General features: G+C 43.8%; 1 protein-coding gene across 4 annotated transcripts in view; it reads right to left on the bottom strand.

The window, feature by feature from the left end:
• LOC139049592 (phospholipid-transporting ATPase ABCA3-like) overlaps positions 1-20,045 on the bottom strand; it is a 420,980-nt gene that overhangs the window by 200,547 nt on the left and 200,388 nt on the right. For all 4 annotated transcript variants that reach the window (XM_070525151.1, XM_070525150.1, XM_070525152.1 and 1 more), the window contains one exon: positions 18,244-18,361. In XM_070525151.1, coding sequence (XP_070381252.1) covers positions 18,244-18,361 — 118 coding nt within the window. The remainder of the gene's footprint in view (positions 1-18,243; positions 18,362-20,045) is intronic.

The raw sequence follows: 20,045 nt of genomic DNA, 5'->3' as shown, positions 1-20,045 counted from the left end.
CTCAACCTCCCAATTTACAATTTATGAGCAGTGATGCAATTTCTGTATCTTAACAAGACATAATGCCAAGATAGAGCATGTGGTGACCGGCACTTCGCACCATCCAGCTCGGCATCAATCTTTTTGGAATTTGGCCCTTGAAATGCAGAAAGCCCCGATCATTGCTCGTTCTTCAGCCAACTTTCTCAAAGGGTGCTGCTGTTCTGGTTTGATACCTCTAGCAGTGCACTGCTGTATGACATAGGTCATTATACTTCGTTCTGGTAAAACTATAAAGATGTTCACTCATGTAGACCACTAATGTCCACACTAAGTTTCATATCAGGCATATACACTGAAAAAGACACATTCTGCGTTTAATATGTTCACAAGTGATACTGAAATTCACTCCCAGTCCCGGTGCAGTTGTTAAGTCTTTCAGCTGAGTGCTTAAAGGCACCATGTCTCCTAATGAAGGCTCTCTGCACCAATTGATCACTGGGGCAAATGCCTTGCAGTTGCATCAGCAATGTTGTTTTTTTTCCTGCTTCCTGCAATACATTTTCACGGCATCACTATATTTGATCATGGTGACGCTACAGAATGGATGACCAAAGAATTCACCTTTAGCGTTCCAGCTGGGGTGTCTCCCAGCTCACTTTGAATCTGAAAAAAGATGTCAGTATTAAAACGTGACGCCACGATGCAGCAAAAGCGACAATCAAAAGAGCTACATGGACCATTAGGCTGACATAAATGGACGGATACAAATGACTAGTCATCGAATACACGAAAGTGTGGCCGCTCTTGCCAATGGCAGTGTGAGCTTGTCAAATAATTTATTTCACATTCTTCTACTTATTTTAAAAATTATTTCCACGCATCTACTTAACTGTTATGGCCACATATTAAAGGCAGCTCCTTCATATAAAGCCACAGCAGGCACGTACCCAGGGGGGGGCCCGGGGGGGCCCGGGCCCCCCCCGAAATCAAGTGGCATACCCCCCCCCTCCCCACCCACGCCACCACTCCTAACACATTCCTAAAGCGCCGCCAGATCAATGTTGAGATTCGCAGCTGTTCATCGGTAAGCATTATGCTGCCTTTTTCACTCCTTTTAGATGGCGGTAGTTATCGGCATCTTTTGTAATGTGAAGGACAGTTTTCTCGTAGATTCCGCACCCTCACGATTAACTCGAGATGCGTTCAGTCGTCACCATCTATTCAACCGTCACGTGCTTTTGTTGCTTTTGTTAGTTCAACCTTCTTTGTTTAGGCTGATCCTGGGACCAGGAGAGGGATGCGGCTGTTACTCAGCTGGTCTATACTCTCATGGAACGAATTGCGGCCGGAGAAAACGCCCATTTCGTTTAACTTATCCCTTTGCTGCATTGTTTCCTCCAGTTATGGCTCACCGCGACGCTGGCAGATGCCCGGAATGATATATACGGGATATGGGTTAGATAAGGTGGGAAATAAAATAATGTGAAAGAGCGTCCCTCATGAAACCCTGCAATAAACCTTAAACCCATAAGCAAGATGACTGTCGCCCGTTATCTCGTCTGTTTTTCCCTAACTGTATAGCACTTTTCGTGCAAAATTGGCAACCGGAAACAAAAATCGCAAGGAGTTGAAAAATTAAGCGATCTACTAAGGGAGAGAGCCAAGGCAACAACCAAACTGCAAGCAAAAGCGAATAATAAAAAAGTTGACCGTTGTTTATGAGAATATTTATGGATCAACATCTCTTTATTTAAAAAGGAAGTAGAGAAAACGCCGCCGGAAGAGGAGAACAATTACTTGTTTTGAATGACGCTTCCACCGTTATTGGTCGAACGTAGCCACTTCCCTGCTGTGCTTTTGTGGGTGTTTTTCTAACCTTTCGCAGTGAGCGCAGTACGTCTAGAATCGCAGAGTCCTGCGCTCTGCGTGGTTGTATGGGACTGGCGGCCGCATAGCGTTACGCATTTTGCGGAACTGTCAAAACTGATCAACAAGGCGAAAATAACTGATATTCGAAACTATAACATGATAAAGACTGAACAAGCCGTAAAAAACGAACGCAGCCTGAAATCAATAAAAAAGAAACCTGGCATAGGACAAACCATGATGTATGCACTAAAAGATAAGAAGGATAATATCATCAGCAATCTCGAAGATATAGTAAAAGCAGCGGAAAAATTCTAAGCTGACCTGTATACAGTACCAAGAGGAGTCATGATAGTTCACTTAGAAACAGTAATGAACAGGATACAGAAACTCTCCTATAACTAGCGATGAGGTCAGAAGGGCCCTGCAAGACATGAAACGATGAAGAGCGGGAGGATAAGGTGGAATAACAGTCGATTTAATCAAAGATTGAGGAGACATAATGCTTGGAAAACTGGCGGCTCTTTGTACGAAGTGTCTATCGACTGCAAGAGTCCCAAAAAACTGGAAGAATGCAGACATTATACTAATCCACAAAAAAGGAGACGTTAAAGAATTGAACAATTATGGGACCACAGCTTGCTCCCAGTATTATATAAGATATTTACCAAAATAATCTCCAATAGAATAAGGTTAACACTGGATTTTGTCAACGAAGGGAACAGGCTGGCTTCAGGAAGATATACTTTACATTGGATCACATCCATGTCATCAATCAGGTTATCGCGATATCTGCAGAGTACAATAAGCCTCTCTATGTGGCTTATATAGATTACGAAAAGGCATTTGATTCAGTAGAGATACCAGCAACCGTAGAGGCACTACGTAATGAAGGAGTGCAGAACGCTTACGTAAAAAGCTTGGAAAATATTACTACATGCGTGAGGTATTTGTTTGTTTGAACGAGGCGCGTAGGCGCCATCATTCCAGAAAACAGAGAGAGAACGAACTGGGCTCGCGCTGTGAATCTAACCGGTCAGCGCTGCATCCGTTGTTGTAAATATAATCTGTAAATATTTTCTCGTCTTACTGACTCGTCTATCGCGTTAGAATATCTACAGAGGTTCTACAGCTACCTTAATTCTACACAAGAAAAGCAGGAGATACCTATAGAGAAAGGGGTCAGACAGGGAGACACAATTTCTCCAAAGTTATTTTCTACGTGCTTAGAAGAATTCAAGCTATTAAACTGGGAAGGCTTAGGAGTAAAGATCGACGGCAAATATCTCAGCAACCTTCGGTTTGCCGATGACATTGCTCTATTCAACAACAATGCAGATGAGTTACAACAAATGATTGGAGACCTTAACAGAGAGAGTGTAAGAGTGGGGTTGAATATTATTATGCAGAAGATGAAGATAATGATAAATAGCCGGCCAAAGGAACAAGTGACCAGGATGGTCAGTCGGCCACTAGAGACTGTGAAGGAGTACGTTTACCTAGGTCAATTAATCAGAGGGAACCCTGATCATGAGAAGGAAATTCACAGAAGAAAAAAAATAGGTTGGATCGCATACGGCAGACATTTCCATCTCCTGACTGGAAGCTTACCATTATTATTGAAAAAGTAAGGTGTGTAATCAGTGCATTTTGCCAGTGCAATATGTCCAGTGTCAATGCATTTGCCAGTGCATTTCCCAATGCATTTTGCCAGTGCATATGTGGCAGAGACTTGAGAGCAAGTGAAGGGCCATGCAAAGAGCCATCGAACGAAGATTGCTAGGCATAACGTTAAGAGAGAACGAGAGTGGTTTGGATCAGAGAGCGAACGGGTATAGACGATATTCTAATTGACATCTAGGGGGAAAAATGTAGCTGGGCAGGTCATGTAATGCGCCGGTTAGATAACCGTTGGACCATTAGTGTTACAGAATGGGTACCAAGAGAAGGGAAATGCAATCGAGGACGACAAAACACTAGGTGGAGCGATGAAATTAGGAAATTCGCGAGCGCTAGTTGGAATCGATTGGCGCAGGACAGGGGTAAGTGGAGATCGCAGGGAGAGGCCTTCGTCCTGCAGTGGACATAAAACATGATGATGATGATGATCATGATCATGATGATGATGATGATGATGATGATGATGGAGGTGGTGGGCCCCCCCGAAAAAAAATCCTGGGTACGTGCCTGAGCCACAGTGTTACATTCTTTTACTCCCCCTCTACCTGATGCTACTGAAGTTTTGCTTACACTCAAAGAAAGAATTTCACAGAACTGCTCTTTCGACAAAGAATTATTCCAAGCTTTTGGCAAAGCGTCGTCATTTAGTTCATAACGATGCGCTCCCCTTTCAATCTGCTCACTGTGTAGTGCTCGGATTCAAAGCAAAAATTGCTTTTCGACATAACTAGCTACTTCTATGGTCACAAGAAACAATGCTAATTATTGATGTTTATGTTGCCGATAACATATACATGCCGCCTCGAAACACAGTGGGACGACAAGGCAGATATGCCAGGCATTTATCTCGTTCCTTTACTGATTTTAAAACTGTTACATCAATCAGTTACTAAAGTGCAAAAAGCTGAAATTTCACGCTGTTACATTTCTTTAATGTTCTATCCCAGTAAAGTAGGACCTGGAGTGCCATGAAATCTGCCTTTCCGTGAATGCAGAGCGCCTACGCGAAGCCGTTTGGGCGAAGCACTCGATGGCACCGAACGGAGAAGATAAAAAAAGAAAGTTGAATGCGCGCTAACAGGTGGAAAACAAAACACACGCGGTTGGCAAGGCGTATAACTCGGTGATTTCGCAGCACTCTGTGGCATCACCCCCATTGTAGGTCACGTATAGCATAGAATCGCATGTACACACTTGAAATTTTTTGCTATTGCGAGACAGCCTCCTCTGTGTTTTCCGGTCGCGCGAACGTCGGCTGCACGGCGTGACAGATAGTGGCGTTGAAGCGCCGCGGTGTCACTCGATCCTGAAGGGAACAGCGCAACAGAATACATTTTCGCTGATCCCACCGCCCCCCCCCCCCTTTTGTTGCTACAGCTCACTCACACGCCTTGTACTAGCGTGGCACAAACGAAATATCTTCGATTACAGTACAGCTCGGATGGTTTCACGTCGCATTGTTATGCGCACATTAATAAGGCTAACTCAATCGGTGCTCGAACACCGTATCAGAAATCATGGCGTACAACAGCCCTGTTTTAGCTGGCACCACATAGATGCCTTACGTCACCACAAGCGGAGAGTAAAGTTAAACCAGGACAAAGCTCCACGTTATATATCACAAATCTAGTGCTGTACAACCAATTCTCGCAACGGAAGGATAGTGCTTGGAATGATAACTAGAAAAGAGGCGCGCGGAAAACACGCACAGGCGCTGAACTCATTTCCGGGCATTACCGCGTCGCAATGGACGAACAAGGGGAATTCGAAACTCAACTCACCTTTGATGTCGCTGAGTCGGAGGCGATCATGGCGATCTTCGAGGCAACAAGTCCATAAAAAGCGAGCAACACGCAGGAATATTCCAAAGATGTCACAGCGAAGTACACAAAGAACGCAGAAAAGCAGGAAGCTTTCAAGCGAACAGCGTACACGAACTCGCCGGAATGCTCCAAGCGTCAACACCGCAAACGCGCAATCATACATGTACACTCATACAAATACACGCTTATATTATCATAAATTGCACCATTTGATAACAAATTCTGTGATGTCATGTTATTACAGAACAATTGTTGCGCTTTGCAAGTGTATGAAAGTTTTTTGCTTCACTTCTTTGATGAGCTACTTTCTTTAGCGCAGTAACGCGGTGCACCGGCCGGAGCTAATGGAGTGCGCGGGAAAAGGCGCCAAATTCAAACGTCGCAAACGCCGTGCTAATTTGTGCGCGCACAGTTTTCGTCGTTTGGATTAAAAAAAAAAGTTATGCGTGCCGCAACCATGCGGACTGAACTATTGACCAGAAAAGTACAGAAACGTCGCTGTTTGTGCTTCTTATTTCGACGTCACAGCAAACTGCAGGCGGTCTGTATCCCATTCTTTTAAACATTTGTGTGTGTGCTTCTGCGCTGTGCGATTTGTCACCGAGAACGTATAGCAGCGCAGATTCTGCTTGGTGGCCGAGCAGATTCCCAACGCATTCGCCAGCACCCCGTCTACGTCACAGAAAAGAATTTGGCCTCCATGTGAAATATGAGCACGATGACATACATATCAGCCAAGCTTTTCGTTTCGCTCTGTATCGTGCTAACGGGTAACATCTAAGCGATACGCACTCTGTAAAAACGATGTTCACTCCTTTATCCGCCGCACCCGCCGTGGTGGCATAGTGGCCTGAGGTGTTGCGCTAATAACCCGAGTGCTTGGGATCTAATGCCGGCCGGGGCGGCTGCATTTTGATGGAGGTGAAATGCAAGAACGTCCGTGTAACTGTGCGTTCGGTGCAGTTTAGAGGACCCCAGACGGTGAAAATAAATATGGAGTTTCTTACTACGGTGCGGCTCATAATCAAAGCGTGGATCTGGCACGTCAAACCCCAGACTTGAATTTTGTTAACGTTCTCCGCCACCTTGACCATATTTAACATGGAGGCATGCAATGCCGTTTCCTAACACACAGCCAGGGCACTGCCCCCTTATAATGGACGCCGATGGAAACGCAGGATGCGTCCAATCATCGGTTGTTTGTCACTGCTTGTAGGGACGTTTGTCTTCTCAAACTGCATATATATATATATATATATATATATATATATATATATATATATATATATATATATGCAGGGTGTTTCTTCCTGCTATATTTAGGCCGAGTGTAAACTCTATGCACTCCATGACGACGCGACTAAATGCATGTTGCTCCCTTTGGTATGTAGCGTGTCGCGCTATTTCTGTGTTTTGCTTAATTAGCTAATTAGTCAAGGATAATTAACCAACTTCTGAAGCAAGGAAGTTAGGAAAAAAATTCCAATTAGAAAGTTGCAGAGCAGTTGGCAACACGTACGAATAAACCGTTTCTGTCTTTCTATGTGTTCAGCATTAGTGTTTTTCAGCTTACTGCGTATGCTCGCGAAATACAAAAAGCACCACGTGACATGCTCGCCTGCGAGTCGTGATTGCACTGCTCCTAAGCCTTCCACGCACAAACGAAAACATACCATTTAACCGGTGTGAACACCCGTCTGCTTATCGCCATCATGAACCGCAGCGAGGGAAGCACGTCGCTGGCGTCAATACCTCAGCCAACGCCTTCGTCACTGCCCTGTCGCCTTTTAAGCGGCAACACACCCTGCTCGATGGTATGCTCGTTTGAGAGCGCTGCAAGCACGGCGCGCAAGCGGGCATGTCAGGTGATATTTTTTGTATTTCGCGGGCATCCGCAGTAAGCTGAAAAACAATAACACTTAATAGATCGATAGTTAGCAATGGCCTAATCGGACGTTTTACAAAGTGCTCTAGAACTTTCTAATTTTAATTTTTCGCCTAACTTTGTTCCTTAAGCATGGCTAACTTTCTTGACTAATTAACGACTTAGGAAAAATACAAGAATAGCGTAACACATACAAGAGTGAGCAACATGCATTTGGTCACATCGCCTTATGGTGCATCGGCATATTTTTAAACTCTGAGTAAGTTAGCTGAAACACGTGTATATACGTCTATGGTTCAAGTAACGTGAAACAACACTCTGTATAGATGCAATGGTGACAAGTGATCAGTAGAGGAACATATATACAAAAAACGCGCAAATACGTATGTTCGTGTGTTTTTCACATATACTTCGAAACTCAATATTGCTCGTGACTCAATATTATTCAACAATAAGTTAACATTTAGTAAACGACTATATTGTTGGAAACTACTCAACAATGGTTCAATACTCAATACTATTCAACAATGTGTCAAGAGAATTTAGTCAACGACTTCATTGTTGAAAATTACTCAACATTGGCTTAACAATACTCAATACTATTCAACAATAAATCAACAGAATTTAGTCAACGACTTTATTGTTGGAAATTACTCAACAATGGCTCAATAATACTCAATATCATTCAATGATATATCAAAAGAATTTAGTCGACGACTTTATTGTTGAAAACTACTCAACAATGACTCAATAATACTCAACACTATTTAACAATATACCAACAGAATTTAGTCAACGACTTTTTTGTTGTGAACTGCCCAACAACTTTACTGTTGAATTATTTTTCTGTGGTTTCAATACTTGTTGAGGTGTTGTTGAAAAGCTCTTGAGTCAACAATTCGTCAACAATATGCCAACAACATTTCAAGTCATTTTCATAAGGGTATGTCAGGTGATATTTTTTGTATTTCGCGGGCATCCGCAGTAAGCTGAAAAACAATAACACTTAATAGATAGAAAGTTAGAAATGGCCTAATCGGACGTTTTACAAAGTGCTCTAGAACTTTCTAATTGGAATTTTTCGCCTAACTTTGTTCCTTCAGAATGGCTAATTTTCTTGACTAATTAACTACTGAGGAAAAATACAAGAATAGCGTAACACATACAAGAGTGAGCGACATGCATTTGGTCGCATCGTCTTATGGTGCATCGGCATATTTTTAAACTCTGAGTAAAATTAGCTGAAACACGTGTATATACGTCTATGGTTCAAGTAACGTGAAACAACACCCTGTATAGATGCAATGGTGACAAGTTATATGTAAAGCAACATATATATGCAAAAAACGCACACATACGTATGTTCCTGTGTTTTTCACATATACTTCGAAACTCAATATTGCTCGTGACTCAATCGTATTCAACAATAAGTTAACAAATTTAGTAAACGACTTTGTTGTTGGAAACTACGCAACAATAATTCAATACTCAATACTATTCAGCAATATGTCAAGAAAATTTAGTCAACGGCTTTATTGTTGAAAATTACTCAACATTGGCTCAATAATACTCAATACTATTCAACAATATATCAACAGAATTTAATCAACGACTTTTTTGATGTGAACTGCCCAACAACATTACTGTTGAATTATTGCTCTGTGGTTTCAATACTTGTTGAGGTATTGCTGAAAGGCTATTGAGTCAACAATATGCCAACAACATTTCAACAGTCATTTTCATAAGGGAATCGCTGAACAATCACTGCGTTTCAAAGCTAGGACACAACAGCTTCACTGTCTCGCTGTCGGTGAAGACCAATCTCGCTGAATTCCGGGTAAACAGCACCACTTGTAGACTTATGTAAGCCTTATCTCACTGGGTATGGTTCTTAAAGCTATTCCCGTCATGCTTAGTACTGCTTCCATACCAAAGTTTCTGTATTCCTAGATAACGTCTCTATCAATAAAAAAATGTGGACTCAAATCCAATAAGCCCATATAAAGATTGAGTGCCACATAAAGCCCGCATGTGTCAATCAATCAATCAAATCAAGCTTATTTCAACATACAACTGATGCTGAGGACCGTGTACAAAATGCCACCAAGGCTTGACGTGGTGAATGGCCCCGTTTTACAGGCAGTAACAAACGCAGCAAAAGATTAGCACGGTTAAATACAATACTAATTGGAAAAATAGTATTTCCACACTAATAACTGTGAAACATTAATCATGATAACTATGAGCAAGTATAACAAAACTCAAAAAAGTAAAGCTTACATGATGAGTTATTCTCATAAATACAGCTAGTCATGAAATACATCACAAAATACACAAGAGATAATAAAACAAATGCAGCACTATGTACATCGCTATTACGACACAATATAGAAAAATATTTCATACAGTAACACTTACAGAAGGATTCGATACGCACAATGAAAAATGATTACACAAGAATTGAACTGTTCAAAGAACCTTCATACGTCTATGCACATATTCGCATCTAGATATATGTTTATCCTAGCACAGAAATAAGCATTACTTTATGTTTGCCTTGTTCAAATGGTAGGGTAGTCGAAAACGTAGCATTTCATAAGTGTAATTTGTGCTAGGCCTTGGTAGTTCCCATATTTCAGAACTCCTTGTACTGACCGCCTTATGTTTTGCTATTAGGTTGGAAATACGTTTTAGGGTGTCGTTCTTTCTTTTAATACTGGTCATATAATTTTTCTAGTAACATATTTTCATAAATTTTAGGCATTGACAGCAAATTGAGCTTTTCAAATAGAGGACTAGTGTGTGTTAAGTAAGAAACATTGAGTATACAACGTACAGCCTGTTTTCTGTACTCTATGCAGTACATTGATATTAGGCAGCGTTGTAGTGCCCCAGACAAGATGGCAGTAGTTTATATGTGGTAATAACAATGATTTGTACAAAATAAATTCAATACTTTCTGGAAGAGAAAAACGCAACTTGCATAGTATTCCAGTCACTCGAGAGAGCTTACCAATTACCATTTCCACGTGAATATTCCACGACAAATGTTGCTCAAATATAACTACTAGACACTTAATGGAAGGAACAATAGGCAAAATGGAGTTGTTAAGCTGTAAAACGGTACTAGTGTCAATATTTCGATTTTTCGGGATAAAAAGTACAACCTTTGTTTTATTAACATTTATTGTTAATGAGTTCGCGATACTCCAAGATGATAATTTTGACAGCACCTCGTTGGCTTTAATTATGAGATCTTCAGCATTTTTTTCGGCTACAAAAATTGTAATGTCGTCTGCATATGCAATAAATTTTACGTCTTTGTCAATAGTCACTAGATCATTAATACAGATACAAAAAACAAGAGGCCCAAAATGCTGCCATGTGGCACCCCTGCGATAAGTGGTTTCGAATCGGACGCGTAACTCTTTATAACTACGTGTTGCATGCGGTGTTGGAGGTATGATTTTATTAACTTAGAAAAACGCCTCGTAAACCATAATAGTTAACTTTTTTAGTAGGGTAGCATGATTAATGCAGTCGAACACCTTTGAGTAGTAAAAGAATACCTACTAAACATAGCTGACGTTCGAAAGAATCCAATATAATTTCCTTTTGTGTTAAAAGGGCAGTTTCAGTAGATTAACCTCTCCTAAATCCAAAAGTCATGTTTGTTATTAATTTATAGTTAGTTGTAATGGATGTAATGCGGCTGTGAATTAATTTTTCCAGAGGATTTCAAGAAATTGGCAAGACGTATATGGGTCTATAGTTGGTTAAATCGTTTTTATCGCCGCCCTTGTGTACCACTATAACTTTAGCAACCTAGAGGCGTTTTGGAAAAGTACCATCAGATAAAACAAGGTTATATATGTGTGTCAACGCCGGAGTGATTGAATCCAGTACGAATTTAGCAGGCCCAATTTCAAAACCATCGGCATCGCAACATTTACTATTTCTGATAGATAAGAAAGTGTCGATTATTTCCCTGTCTGTCGTAGGAGTCAAAAATGCAGATTGGCTGGTCCTTGTAGTTAGATATTGCGAACAATTTGGATCGTGAGAACTCTTTGCTAAATTGGTAAAATACTTGTTGAAAGATTCGGCTAGTTCCTTTTCTGATATTGCATTGTCATTAATTGTAATTTTTCTAATAGTCTCATTACAACTGCTTCGTCCAAGAACTGTGGCAATACGCTTCCAAACAATATCTGTCATTTTCATAACATGAACATCCTCCTCGCACATGCACTCACACAAGCATACATGAATGCATATTATGCATATATATATGTAATCATAAAAAGCCAACAAACGAAGACACCAAGGATAACACAGGCGAAATTACTTTTAGATATTAATTGAATTAAACAAATAATAAATTATTCGAAATGGAAGTGGATGAAAAAAATCGTGTCGCCGGTGGGGAACGATCCCACGTCTTCGCATTACGTGTGCGATGCTCTACCAAGTGAACTACCGCAGCGCAGTTTTCCCATCCATTTTACGGGGTATTTATGTGTTACTGCTAGTACTATTTTCCCTCTTACCGCTAACTCATTGATCGGCTTCTTAAGTACCAGCTTCTTCCATTCCCTCCTGAAGAGGAAGTCCGGATCAAGGTACAGAACAGGTATTCGGCTTGAACTCAGGAAAAGGACCATAGTGTTGAGGCAATGAACGACAATCTTTTGGGCATCATTAAGGAGTGTGCAATAGAAGTCGGTGGTAACTTCGTTATACAGGATACCGGTAAGCTATCGCAGGAGACGAAAGGTCTGATTAAGAAACGCCAATCTATGAAACCTCTAACCCTACAGCTAGAATAGAACTGGCAGAACTTTCCAATTTAATCAACAAGCGTAAGATAGCTTACATAAAGAAGCATGAGATGGATATAATTGAGCACGCTTTCAAGAACGGAGGACGCCTAAAAGCAGTGAAGAAAAAACTAGGAATAGGCAAGAATCAGATGCGTGCGCTAAGAGACAAAGCTGGCAATATCATTACTAATATGGATAAGGTAGTTCAAGCGGCTCAGGAGTTTTATCGAGATTTATACAGTACCAGTGGTAGCCACGAAGATAACGGAAGAGGGAATAGTCTAGCGAAATATTGATATCCCACAAGTAACGCCGGAAGAAGTAAAGAAAGCCTTGGGAGCTACGCAAAGTGGGAAGGCAGCTGGGGGGGATGAGGTTACAGCAGATTTATCGAAGGATGGTGGGCAGATTGCTCTAGAAAAATTGGCCACCCTGTATACGCAATGCCTCATGACTTCGAGCGTATCGGAATCTTGGAAAAACGCTAACATAATCTTAATCCATAAGACAGCGGACGCCAAAGACTTGAAAAATTATAAACCCATACACTTACGGTCCATTGTCTACAAAATATTTAATAAGGTAATCGCAAATAGAATCAGGAACACCTTAGACTTCTTTCAAACAAAGGACCAGGGAGGATTTCGTAAACGCTAATCCACAATAGACCATATTCGCTCTATCAATCGGATGATAGAGAAATTTGTGGATTATAACCAACCCTTATACAAAGCGTTCACTGATTACGAGAAAGCGTTTGATTCAGTCGAAACCTCAGCAGTCATGCAGGCATTACGGAATCAGGGTACTCTAAGATATCTATAGCAGTTCCACAGCCACTGTAGTCCTCCCTAAACAAAGCAACAAAATCCCAATAAAGAAAGGCGTCAGGCAGGGAGATACGATCTCTCCAATGCTATTCACAGCGTGTTTGCAGGAGGTATTCAGAGACCTGAATTTGGAGGAATTGGGGATAAGAGTTAATGGAAAATACCTTAGAAACTTGCGATTCGCCGATGATATTGCCTTGCTTAGTAACAACTCGGGGGACCAATTGCAATGCATGCTCACTGACCTGGACAGGTAAAGCAGAAGTGTGGGTCTAAAAATTAATCTGCAGAAAGCTAAAGGAATGTTTAACAGTCTCGGAAGAGAAGAGCAGTTTACGATAGGTAGCGAGACACAGGAAGTGGTAAAGGAATACATCTACTTAGGGCAGGTAGTTAACGCGCATCCGGATCATGTGACTGAAATAATCAAAAGAATAAGAATGGACTGAAGTGCATTTGGCAGCCATTCTCAGATCATGAACAGCAGGTTGCCATTATCCTTCAAGAAAAAAGTGTATAACTGTGTCTTACCAGTACTCACCTACGGGGAAGAAACCTGGAGGCTTACGAAAACGGTTCTACATAAGTTGAGGACGACGTAACGAACTATGGACAGGAGAATAATGGGTGTTACGTTAAGTGGTAAGAAGAGAGCAGATTGGGTGAGGGAATAAGCGCGAGTTATTGACATCTTAGTTGAAATCAAGAAAAAGAAATGGGCATGGGCAGGGCATGCAATGAGGAGGGAAGGTAACCGGTGTTCATTAAGGTTGACAGACTGCAAATCATATTGACCCCAAAAAAGACGGGGACGGAGGAAGAAAACACATAAACAGCACGGGCGGTAACTTTCAAAAGGTAACTTGAAAGTTACCGCCCACGCTGTTTATGTGTTTTCTTCCACTGTCCCCGTCTTTTTTGCGGTCAATATGATTTGTAGTAAATACCAACTACGCCAAACTGAAGTTCTTCTGAAGTTTACAGACTGGATTGGAAGCGTAGCAGGGGGCGGCAGAAAGTTAGGTCGACGGATGAGATTAAGAAGTTTGCAGGGCCAACATGACCACAACTTATATGAGCGGCGTAATTGGAGAAGTATGGGTGAGGCCTTTGCCCTGCAGTGGGCGTAGCCAGACTGATGATGATGATGACTGAAACTAACCCTGGGAGTGGTAGCCAGCGCCACCACTCACAAACTCTGGCGGCGGATGTGGAATCCCTTCTGCCGCAGGCATCACGGCCCGTGGTAGTAGCGAGCTCACCAACATCGCTCGAGGCCGAAATTACTGAGGGTGAGCAAACTCACCTTTACCTTTGCCGCATAGATCGCAGTAGCTCTGCTAGGTCTTCTTCTGTACGATATATCAAGGTACATGTTGTACGGACGGAGATATCCGCGCTTCTAGATACAGGGGCAGCATCTCTCATTGGAGATGACATTTTTCACTTGTGCCAGACACGGAAAGAGCAACTCGCACAACGTAATACGCGCTTGAGAGTTGCTAACGGAGCGGCAATAACAGCACGAGCTACGGTACGTTTCAAGCTCTCTCTCAAGATGAAGTTGAGGTGACTCTCAGCACAATGCATTTAGAACATTGACCAGTGCAATCGCTGAGACCACAGCGCTAAAACTCGCCGACTTAAACAAGCCGTTTGTGCAGCATACAGACGCTACCGACTATGGTCTAAAAGCTGTGTTACTACAAGAATTCGAAGATGACTTGCGCCCAGCTGCGGTCACCAGTCAAACTCCCACACCCATAGAAAAAATACACTGTAACTGAGCGCGGATGCTTTGCCATTGTACTCGTGCTTAAAAAAATTCACAAGTACATGGACGGTGGCTCTTTGACTGTCGAAACAGACCACATGGCGCTTGACATGTCAGAGTTCATTTAATCTCGAAGGCTGTCTTGGTCGTTTGGTATTAACGATGCAAGAATATCATTTTACCTTCGAACAGCGCACTTGCACACAAAACAAAGTTGATGGTGCGCTCTCACGTGCGCCTTTGCCCAAGCCTTCTTCCTCACAGGAGCCACCTTCTCTCGTTGCTGCTGTCGACACGCACCCACGATTGGGTGCCTTGGTCAGCAGAAAGCGCCTACTCGAAGCACAACACAAAGACGGCCTCTGCCAGCGTGACCTCACACAGCTATGTGGCTCTAGCGCGCAAGCATCGACCATCGGTGAGTTCGATCCTTATGTATTCGCTGACGATGACCTACTGCTTCGCTGCTTTCCACGAGCTGACCGGAATGACGGTAACTCCCCCTTTCGTATACCGATCCCGAAAAGTCGAAGAACAGCGTTGATTACTTCCACGACTTAGTTTTGGATGCAGTCACAGTTCTGCCAGCAAGGCTTACGATAAGTTATGGGAGACTGCTACTTGGCCATGCATGCAGCAGGATGTTTTACGATATCCACGAACCACTTTGATTTGTCAATGAGTAAAACCGCGTGGTGGTCTGCCTTCGGCCTTGATGCAGTCAATTCTTAGTCAAATCTCCTGGCAAATTGTCGCATGTGACATAATGAACCCTTTATCCCGTACTCCGCGGGGCAAACGCTATTTATTAGTGGTTACCGACCACTTTACGAAGTGCGTTGACTTATTGCACTCACTCATATTACGGAACATTTGGCACTTTCTTCTCGACCTCGTCTCGCGTTTTCGTTTTCCACGATAACTGATTACCGACAAAGCCACCTACTTCACGAGTCGCCCACTGGCGAAGCGTGTTCTGCATTCGGCAACAAACAAAAAAGCGCCATACAATCCAGAAGCTAACCTACTCGAACGCATACACAGAAATCTGCGGCCACTGCTTATGGCGTATACCGCCTATCATACCGAATGGAATGCTAAGCTCTCGGAAATGGCCTTTGCGGCGTGCACCACGGTCAACCGATCCACTTGTTCTAAATCTGCGTATTTGACCTCTGTCAGGGAAATTTCATTTTCATCAACCCATACGTTAGTACAGTCACATTCGGCCTATTTCGATAATTAGTCAATGCCCGATGTAAGCGGCTTACAACCGCTTTCACTGCTGTTCGGGAGCAATAGCATAATGCTCGGCTGGAACAAACATGCCAATGGTACTCACAGCGCCGCGTCGTTCAGTACGAACGCGCTCTCAACGCCAGTACCGCCAGTGTCGACGCATACACAACTGGTTCTCCTTCTCGCCGTTCACTGTCAGGTGGCCGTCGCAGGTGGCAACCTGGACGGCCCTTGATCGCACGAACAGCTCCGTTGCCAGGGCCTTCTCACATGTAGGTATCCCTCCGAGACGCTTCGAATCTACATACGAGAGGAAGCACGCATACTCTGTCCTTTATGCCGCGTTCCAGAAATATCCCGGGGCGCTCATCAAACGGGATCTCTTCACCGGGCCAGGCTCGCCACTGCTGCACTTCGCAATCCTGGCCTTCAGCTGCCGGTTCCAGGAACCGTGGAGGTCGGTGTTGCTCTCCTTCGGTCCCTGCCACCACACCTTCTTCGAGAGGAGGCCTTCTACCAGGAACATCCGCCGGGTGCGGAAGCACTTGCTACACCTGAGCCCCAAGCGCCCATGGAGGACCTCATCGACCTGTACATGGATCCGTGATCCACAGCGGAGGCAGCAGTATGGGGATGGTGGCTGCATGATCGCGCCGCTGCCGCTGTGCCGCTATCATCACCACATGAACATTCGTGCCTGCATCATGCGGCCGTGCCACGCGCGGAGAGTCTGAAGCCGGAGAGTGATGAGTTCTGACCAGGCAGCAGTCCAGTTGTTCTGGGGTATCAGGCAGTAAATGTTTTCCCTTGAATGGCTCTTGTAACCTTTGTCGCCCCTGAGTGCATCAGCTGGCCACTGCCGCTAAAGTCATGGACCTGAGCCCGGTATATATATATATATATATATATATATATATATATATATATATATATATATATATATATATATATATAACCTAGGAAGCCAGCAAATGATGACACCAAGCACAACATAGGGGAAATTTATTGTGCTATTTCAATTAAAGCAATCAGAAACTAATGGCAATGAAAATGGATGCAAGAGCAACTGGCCGCACGTGGGGAATGATCCCACCACGTCTTCGCATGACGCGTGCGATGCTCCAACCAACTGAGCTACCGAGGAGCCGTTTTCTCATCCACTTTCTAGGGTATTTATGTTTTACTACTAGAACTAACCCTCAGGGTGTTAACCAGTGCCACCACTCACAAACCTCGGCGGAGGATTTGGAACACCCAATGTATACATCCAATGCACATATACATATCCAACACAAGTACATTAAGACCAAGTCGTAGCACTCCACTTCATTCCAGATTAGAGCTAGAAATCTGATTCGACATGTCTTTCCCGCCATAGATTCATAGCTCATCACCGTTCACAAAATTTTGAACACACCAGGTGGCCTCGTCCGAAATACTATAACTCAAAAGCAGCGACTACTACCAAAAGACGTCCCTAGCAAACGCGGAGCTAATGCAGGCCCTGCAACCAGAAAATTCCATGAAGGTAAATTGAGCGTCGCAGCCGTCCTGCGCGGACGCCAGCAACTTCATCGACGTACGTTGGTGGCAGCGCAGAAAGGCCGCACGCCGCAGCTGCCGAGCTGTTAGGAGACGTCGCGAGGAGACGCAGCTTCGCTGTATGCTTTACCAAGAGCCAGTGCGGTGACGTCACGAAGAAGCTACCCTTCAGTTGTTGGACAAGGTGACACCAACGGCCACTTCCAGTGATCGCCCTGAATTTATACCTGCTCAAAGCTCTCGCGGCCTAATTTTCGAGTCCTGAAATTGCATTCAAAGCATGAATGTCCAACGAGGCCGAGTGTCCAACGAGACGGAAAACCCAATGAGTCGCATGACTGGCGGGACAATATGATGAACGAGCATGCATGTGGAATCGCAGATTCGGACAAATTCATGGAAGGTGCCATAAAGCCACGCAGGCTAGTTAAGATGCATGGAAATCCTTTGACTTGGTGCATCCGGTAGCGGCAGAGGCATCCGGTATTTGGGACGCTACATACAAATGAGTTAATAAATGAACCCTAGCGGGAATGTTATAGAGAAGCAATGAGAAAGGAAGCAGAAGTTATCGATTTGATACAACGGAAGGTGGCACTGCAATGACCAGCGAGAGAATTTCTATGCCACGCAGATGCACCAAGCGGGTTGTGGAGCCGGCTTCCTTTTCTTTTTCGGGGGGGGGGGGGGGGCGTGCGCATTGAACTACTTCATTTTACGCCTATGGTCAGTGTTGTAGACAGTAATTTATTTCAGCTTGTCTTATTTCTGTGCTACTAGGGTGAGTTCCACTGCTTACCTGTCAGGATGCTCATCAATGTAGTCTTGCCAGCTCCGTTGTGGCCAAGAAGCACTGTGATTCTCGTCTCGTACACTTTCAAATTAACGCCATTCAGTGCTGGCTTGTAACCATAAACCTGTTGAAAGGGCAGCAACGAAACGAAAGCTTCAATTTTTTCATACTAAACTCGCAGACAACTTTCTGTGGCTATGAAAGGAAAGCTACGAAGGCAAAGCGTGCACTGCTGACAGCGATTCTCAAAGTAGTCCTGCGTTTTAATCCATGCTAGTTTAGGCTGGGGAAGAGAAATATGAATATCTTGTTAGCAACAGTTAAATAAGACGGAACACACCTTTGAGTGTGAAGATTTGCTTAATTTGAGGCTTCTTCCTTCTCCGTCTGAGAAAACGGAAGACCATCTCACGTGGAAGCAGCGTCAATTCAGCGTTTATTCCGAGACACCAAAAGGTCTGCCAAACGCTGCCGGACTACTTGGCGAGGCGGATAAAGAGCACTATTGACTTGATTGTAAGCTTTTGGCGCTGAGACAAAGTTGCCTGTACTCTTTTTCAATGCCAGAGGTCCGTGATGTACCATCTACTGGGAAAACGACGCAAATGTGTTATTGAAAGCAGTGCTGCACTGATTGGAAGGAACAGGGGCATTGCAGAGGGTTAGTTGAATGTGCCTTGCTTTTAGTACCGGTAAAAACGCTTCAAAACTTTCGTGGTTTAGACCGCAGTAACAAAGGCAGTGCTCTATCGAAGAATGTTTTTTTTTTTTTTACCTATGAAATTGCCTTGTAATCGATATCAATGCGGCGGTGCTCAGACTACCGAAGCGCATGTGTTGTGAACACTGCGCATCAAAACAGCCGCTTCTTGTTGCTGTGCAGTCGCTTTAAAGAGTTATTAGAGCGACTGCTTTACTATTCCAGGTATAAACCAAGAAAACGCTGGCTCCGTAAACCTGACCGTCATGCAAAGCCAAGGTCAAACTGGGACTTAGCCGACCACAACCGCGGCAGCTACGTACGCTGCGTAGCGCCCATATCTTGAAAGTGATCTGCGATGTGTATAAAGGGAGCGCTCACGCGGGATTCATCTTCAATGCTACCTGCGATGTGTACAAAGTGCGCCGAGTGCTGGTAGCTTCGTATGCGCTGTGGTTTCGACGCTTAGTTCGCGTTGAAGCGATACGCATCATGGAGGTCTATTCGCTCCCTGCTGCTGCCGTGCCGAGTAGCGTCTGTGTGTTGTCTGGTAGTGCATTTGTAAAACGGTAGTTGATGATGGCGCCGAACAGCGTCTGCGTCCTTTGCCAAATCAAGTAAAATCATGCTATTGCTCCACAAACTTGGTTTAACCGCTTTCGACTACGGCAGTATTTTGAACCAAGGTGAGGGAAGGTTTGAAGGACTCTCTTTTTTGTTACTTAAAAATCGATTAAATATGGTTTCTTGGGCTTGTATACATATTCGAGGTATCAACATCTCGTTCAGCAAAGTTAGCGAAGTGTTCTGGCAAAAAAAAATGGCTGTGGCTTACCTAAGGTTAAGCCCAGGATGCGAAGCATACTAGCCTTTATTTTAACGTGACAGCGTTAAGGAGCTCGTGTCGCAGAAAATCCGGTGTCGTCGGCATCGGCTCAGGCGTGCGGCGCTTGCTCAGGCGCACATTTCGTTGTCGCGCCGAACGCTGCGTTGCTCGACACTCACCGCGTCCGATGCGGGGCGCGTAGTCGCTGCGCCGCAGCAAAGCTACCTAGAAACAGTCTCTGTAGCAGGCCGCAACCTTCGCTTCTCATTCCACCGAGCAGCT

This window comes from Dermacentor albipictus, chromosome 9, assembly GCF_038994185.2.
Source record: "Dermacentor albipictus isolate Rhodes 1998 colony chromosome 9, USDA_Dalb.pri_finalv2, whole genome shotgun sequence".
In the NCBI taxonomy this organism is placed as follows: Eukaryota; Metazoa; Arthropoda; class Arachnida; order Ixodida; family Ixodidae; genus Dermacentor; species Dermacentor albipictus.
The sequence above is the reverse complement of the archived record's forward strand: the minus strand, read 5'-3'. Positions and strand labels throughout refer to the sequence as shown.